This window comes from Trachurus japonicus, chromosome 12 (assembly GCF_045865225.1).
Source record: "Trachurus japonicus isolate A0001 chromosome 12, Traja_1.0".
NCBI classification, from domain to species: domain Eukaryota; kingdom Metazoa; phylum Chordata; class Actinopteri; order Carangiformes; family Carangidae; genus Trachurus; species Trachurus japonicus.
The window spans coordinates 30,223,191-30,229,870 of record NC_140918.1 but is presented as its reverse complement, the minus strand read 5'-3'; the positions used below and the strand labels follow the sequence as shown (position 1 = coordinate 30,229,870).

At 40.5% G+C, this 6,680-nt stretch overlaps 1 protein-coding gene across 1 annotated transcript; it reads left to right on the top strand.

Annotated features, from left to right (window-relative positions):
• Positions 1 to 835: 835 nt before the first annotated feature.
• spp1 (secreted phosphoprotein 1) lies at positions 836 to 6,252 on the top strand. The gene is made up of 7 exons (XM_085794220.1): positions 836 to 889; positions 1,039 to 1,080; positions 1,153 to 1,206; positions 2,383 to 2,442; positions 2,553 to 2,654; positions 3,577 to 3,915; positions 5,368 to 6,252. Exons 1-7 carry the CDS (start codon positions 836 to 838, stop codon positions 5,791 to 5,793), a joined length of 1,077 nt encoding a protein of 358 aa, XP_085650346.1. The 3' UTR covers positions 5,794 to 6,252.
• Positions 6,253 to 6,680: the final 428 nt, after the last annotated feature.

The window sequence follows — 6,680 nt, the reverse complement described above, 5'->3', positions numbered from 1 at the left end:
AAAGTCAAATACATTGAAAATGGAAAATTACAGATTATAGCTGGATATCTTTCATGTGCCCCTTTCCTTGATACTAATTTAGTAGTCTCCCTTATTTTCTGTTGTTTGAATTTACAATGTGTAATATTCTGAAACAAGGTGCTAAGATTAAGTTATTTTTTGCCTCATTTCAGATCAACATTTAACACTTTTTATTTTGAACCTGGACTATCGCTGAAAAGAAGTAAAACACTGTTTCTCTGATTTGAACAAACAAACTAGACTCAGACTGAAGTAACTATACATGATGGTTTTCTCCCTTTAATCTTTTGGCGCATACACCCACACCGTCATGTTATCTTTGTAAATCATACCTGTTATTTTCTTACATGTGCTGGACCAGAGTCAGCCAGAAACATCCTGTCTGAAACAACCATGTGAGTGATGTGATTTTCTTGAGCTGATGACAGAGAAGATGTTTTACTAAACTGAAATGAAACAGAAGAGCCATGAAGGACACATTTAACTCTGTAATTAAGGCCTTAATGACTTTCTTTGACATACTGAGGCCCCAGGAAATGCCACTACTAGTTAAGTAGTCTTGTAACAACACTGCCTCCATTTTAGGAAGGAATCTAGGCCAGAGGTTTTGCTGACAGCTTGTTTTCTCTTTTACATCTCATTGTGTTTCCTGTGAAGTTATAGCCTCCACACAAGTATTTTGCTGCTGGACAATCTTGGAGTAACATGATTATGTTTTATTGTGTTGTTGTTTTATACTGAGATGTTAAATCATGTAATGCCAACCTGTGTGTTTCTGTTCTCCTTCCCACACAGACACCAAAACTGTGCCACAATGAAAGTTACTGTTGTTTTCGTTCTGCTCTTCGCCACCGCCCTCTGTCGGCCAGTGAGTCATTTTCTCTGACAGAGAAAATTTTCCCCAACTTATTTACAAATAAATTATTACCAATTAATTAAGTCTGAATTTGTTATAATATTCATTTTGGCTTTATTTACCTGAAAGACCTGGTTTTGATCTTCATCTTTGCTTTTTAGGCAAAAAAGGTTTCTTTCAGTTCGGAAAGCTCTGAGGAACAAGTGAGTATTGGAGAGAAGGGCAGGTATGAGAGGAAGAGAGAGACATCCATGCTGACTGATGTTCTTTCACAGGTGAGACAACCAGCAGCTCCAGCCATCGAGGCAGCAGCAGCAGCACCTGCACAGGTGAAATCTCATTTTTCAGTTCTCCATCTGCAATTTTCCTCTGATCTTTTTTTGTTGTTTTCTATTTCCCCCTCTTTCTCCTCCACTCACCTCTCTTTCTGTCATATTTCCTCCTCTTATTGCTTTTTTTCATTTCATTCCTTCCCTGATGACTTTCTTCTACTGCCGATTCTCTCAAAGCATTACCCATCAGGCAACTGTCCTGAGCCAGGGACACACAAAAGAAACCTACCTAGATTAAAGGGATAGTTCACCCAAAATTGAAATTTCACTCATTATCTACTCACCCTCATGTGGACTAAGGGCTGGGAGAAGTTTCAGAGTCCTCCGTGGCTTCTCTAAGTTACAGGGGGTTTCGGCGTAGCAGTGCATGTAAATATAACGGTTGCAAATGGATACAAACTGTCTTCGTAACAAAAAGACACACCAAAAAACATCCAAATACCTCCATGCTGCTTGTATGTAATGCCCGTCTTGTATTGAAGCCCCGAAATGCGAAATTGTCCCGAAAATAATAAATAAATAAAATAAGTCTATATTTCTTCAAGAAGCTTCCGCTACAAACAAGCTTGAAAAATAGACTTGTTTAATTTTTTTCGGGACAATTTTGCATTTCGGGGCTTCAATACAAGACGGACATTACATACGAGCAGCATGGAGGTATTTGGATGTTTTTTGGTGTGTCTTTTTGTTATGAAGACAGTTGGTATCCATTTGCAACCGTTATATGGACATACACTGCTACGCCAAGACCCCCTGTAACTCAGAGAAGCCACGGATAACTCTGAAACTTCTCCCAGCCCTTAGTCCACATGAGGGTGAGTAGATAATGAGTGAAATTTCAATTTTGGGTGAACTATCCCTTTAAGGATATGCACCACACATCAGTGCTATCTCTGACCGTATTTACCATTTTCAACAGCCTATATTTGACTCCACAGCTCAAAGCTGGTTTTCCATGATTCCCTGTCACTCGTCTTTGGACTCACTCATCACCTCTTATTTTTAGTTATTCCGGTCTTAGAGTAAAAAGAACTGTGTTGTGGGGGTGGGTTGCATCTCTTTGTCTCTCATCCTCATTAAAATAAAAGCCTAGAAATAAAAGGTTAAGCTGTAGAGAAGGTGGGGATCAAACGTCTGCACACTAACTTTTAATGCTTGTTCCTGATGTTACAGAGCATCATGGCAACAGCTGCCAGCTCAGATGAGAGCACAGAGAGTTCAGATGAGGATGAGGTGAGAAATTACTCATCGAAATCAAATCAGTAATCATTTATCATAACAGTTTACCTTTACTACACTTGTGAATAAGTTCTTGATTCCCTATCTATCAATATTTTTCACAGCAGGCTCCAGCAGAAACAACCTCAGCTTCAGATACAGCCTCTGTCGACAGCAAAGACAGTGATGACAGCGACGACGATGATGATGATGAAGCAGAGGAGACAGTAAGTAAAGCAATGACATGTCTGGCTGCTGAGAGGTGGCAGCTGAAACTGTAGAATAAAAATGAGTTATGACTGGTCTATAGTGCAACAAGGGAAATTCAATGTAAGATAGGTATAAAAAAATATATATCTTTCTGTGATCATTATATTACTGCTAGATGCAAACCTTTGGGACTGCATTTTTATTGTTTGTAAATTATTTTTAGAAACAAGTCACATGTGTAGGAGTGGAGACACATGTCTATAAAATGGTTTATGTGCATGTGACATGCTAACTTTTGAGACCAGATGTGTCTATTTTCCAACAGAATTCTAAACCTTCTGATGTGTTAAAGGGATAGTTCACCCAAAATTCAAATTTCACTCTTTATCTTCTCACCCTCATGTCGACTAAGAGCTGTGAGAATTTTCAGAGTCCTCCATTCCTTCTCTGAGTTATGGGGGGGTCCGTGCAGCAGTATTTGTCCATATAATGGTTGTGAATGGATACCAACTTTCTTCGTCCAAAAAGACACACCAAAAAACATCCAAATACCTCCATACTGCTTGTATGTAAGGTCCCTCTTGTATTGAAGCCCCAACATGAGAAATTGTTCCGAAAAAAAGAAAAAAAGTCTATATTTTAAGCTTGTTTGTAGCGGAAACTCCCAGTGTCTCAGTTCACTGCTCTTCCTGTGTCAATGCAAATCTTGCGTGATTTGCACTGACCGGCGGAACAATTTCTCATGTCGGGGCTTCAATACAAGTGGGACATTACAGACGAGCAGTATGGAGGTTTTTGCATGTTTTTTTGGTGTGTCTTTTTGGACGAAGAAAGTTGGTATCCATTGACAACCATTATATGGACAAATACTGCTGCGTGGGTTAATTTTGGGTAAACTATCCCTTTAATACTTCTCTGATCCTCTTACCTTTGTGACAGGATACTGATGAGGATGGATCCAGCAACAGCTCAGAGTCAGGCGAGTCCTCCACCCCAGCTCCTACGACCGCCACCCCAGCAATTGTCACAGAGGAGCCTGTGATTGAGACCACTGTAGCTCCCATCGAGCCAACCATTGTCACTGACACTGATACAGCCCGTGGTGACAATTTGGGGGGCTACCCCGGTGACTACAAATCCATTGTCTATGTGGAGGACAAATCCTACCACAAGGTTCCTGCTCCCTACAAGTCCTATGAGTTTGTTGCCACAGGAAAGAAGATGGCTTATGACATGACTGATGTCAATGAAGTGGACAAGTCACTAACGGTGTACAAGGTAGGTTAGTTAGAGCTTTATGAGTGGCCAGTCATGTGTTGAGTCAGAAATAAATTGTGGCATTCTGGCATTCACTTTTAATCCGTGTATCACTCGTTCTTTCTATTTTCAATTGGCAATCAAAAATCAAAACATGAAAAAGTAACAGATTATTTTGATTTTTGTTTTAATTCATTGTAATTGTAATTTAATCTAACCTAATCTAATCTAATCTAATTTATCTAACATAAAAAACGAAAAAATGTCTGGTTTTTCATATTTCAATTTTGGGCTCAGATCAAAAATACGAAATGGAAAAACAGGCAGCAGGACGATTAAAGCAGAAGTAAGCGATCCGGTCGTTTTGGCTAATGCTGCGTTCCAGGCAGGCTTTTGAAACCGTAAATTACAGCTTCAAGTCACAACTTACGACTTTGTAGCGTTCCAGGCAACCCACTCGTGTTTTACCTGTGAAATTGCACTATAACGGCCACTCGTAACTTCCGACCCGTGAACTTGCACCAGATCGAACTGGTACGACTTCACAGGTCGGAAAAACACAAGTTACGAGTTGCCTTGAACGCACCATAACAGTCCTCGTCCCTTCATCACCACATTCAGGCGCATCCCTTGGCTGCACACACAGCCCTGCATGCCGTTCTCTCTCCTCATTGGATAAAAATTGTAGGATACGAGAAAAGTTTTCTCCTCGGCTCAGAGCAGAGCAGAGTGACTGACAGACCCGTGTTTCGGTCCAAACACTCTATGTAAGTGATTGCTGTCGGAAGATATAACTATTTAAGACTTATATTAACACAAAAATATCGCTTACTTCTGCTTTAACTTTTGTCAGACCAAGAGTTGCTTGTGAGTAAAAACAAAAAGTAAACATCCAGTTACACTGGAATTAGTGGAACTAGAGAATGTGAAAATAAAAATGTTAAACAAGAAAATATATTGCACATGTACCCTCAATCCATGAATTGACAAGTTTGTGTACTTGGGTCTAGACTAATATGTCCAGTATTACTCCTTTCATAGAGTAGGTTGTTGAGAACTGGCTACCCATACTAAACTGCAATAATCCATCCAGCCCCCTTAGATAGCATCCTAAAATATGGCAAACCAGAGCTGATGCTTTAAATGTAGCTCAAACTTGATAACGCTCCAAAAATCGTATTTGTTCTCACTCAATTGCAAAACTTGAATATATAAATTAAATACAAACAAAGGCTATTCTCATGTGCCTGAGCTTACATTTTATTCATATATACTTCATGTGAAAATTCAACAGCTTTCAGCCTCACCTAAACTCAGTTTCAGTTCTTTTCAGCACTTTCAATTGCAGCTTTCACTTCTTTTACTTCACTGAAGTCAACTGACTATTTAATTTCATTCAAGAGTGTGAACGTATTCTGTGCAATTAAAATTTCAAGTTCAAGTTCTCTCATCCCTCCTCTGCCTTGTCTCCAGGCACTTCAGGTTCACTCTGACATCCTGGAGGAGGACACCAGCACCCCAGAATTAGAGAACCAGGGCCTTGATGCCACCTCTCAGGACCAGGACATCACCCCTCGCCAGGCGTCCCTTCCAGAGGAGAGCGCGAGCACCGTTGAGGCGAGCGCGAGCGACGCCACCGCTAGTGAAAGTGAAAGCTCCAGTACCGCCCAAGAAGAGGAGGAGGAAGATGAGAGTGCCAGTGCTGCAAGCGATAGTGCCAGCACTAGCCAGGAGTCTGAGGATGAAAAGAGTCAAAGCAGTGAGGAGGCCACAGCTTCACCTGGAGCAGCTGACAGTGACTCAGATGAGAGTGACAGCAATGAGAGTGATGATTCAGATGAGCAGGGAGCAGGACCTGACACCACCACTAACATGCCAGTGGTTATTACTGCCAAATAAGCCCCACTACATGCTACATCCACTTGCAGAGTGCATGCTGAATTCAAGGGCAAAAAGCCCCCTCTCAAGCCATTTCCACCATGGGGTCAAACAGGGACAGATAAGGTTTATTATTGTTGTTTTAATGTGTTCTGCCAATACTGTGCACAAATGTTTTTCTCTGACCTGTTATTTTAAAATAAACCAGTATACAACTTGCAGTTTAGTCACATTGATACGCCACATATTTGACCCTTCTAGGGAGAAGTGCTTGATGCAACTTTAACAGATGTTGCAGCTATGACTGCTACCCGAATCAGGAGGTTGACAGGGTATTGATGCAGTGCACACATACAATCAACACAGACCAATTTAATCACAGTTCCTACCTACACTACATGTTGTTTGTCTCATGTTGTTTATTGTAATGTAACTGTAATATTGTACCACATTAGTAAAGTTCTTTTTCATAAAAAGAGATCATGGGTGTCTGTTGTAAATATCCACATATTGTAAAAAACTAAGAGAAGAATAAAAGAGCTATAACTGCTCATAAAGAGTTTCAATGGAGTGACTTTGCTACACTTCTTGTCAAAAATAAATTGAGAAGATTACCCTGTCATGTCTGTGTGATACATATGAAGCCAGGAGACCAGTGACTACAGCAACGCTGCTCAATAGAAATAAAGTGGGGGGGAAAGGTAACATTTCATAGAAATCTCATTTAACAATTGTTTGAGTGTTTGCCTGAGATACACCTCAAGTTTCATACCCTGAGGGAGCACAACTTCTCTCACTTATTCAGTGGGAGCATCATTTGCCTATTTGTTATAGGCTGAGGCTCTGGAATATATATATATACAGTGGGTACTAATGGACGTTTCACTCACGGGGGGTGAGATTCACGA

Coding starts and splice junctions, on each gene's coding strand:
- spp1 (XM_085794220.1), top strand. CDS start 836: ATGAAAGTTACTGTTGTTTTCGTTCTGCTCTTCGCCACCGCCCTCTGT. Junction 1,081..1,152: donor CGGAAAGCTCTGAGGAACAA/GTGAGTATTGGA, acceptor GTTCTTTCACAG/GTGAGACAACCAGCAGCTCC. Junction 2,655..3,576: donor ATGATGAAGCAGAGGAGACA/GTAAGTAAAGCA, acceptor CCTTTGTGACAG/GATACTGATGAGGATGGATC.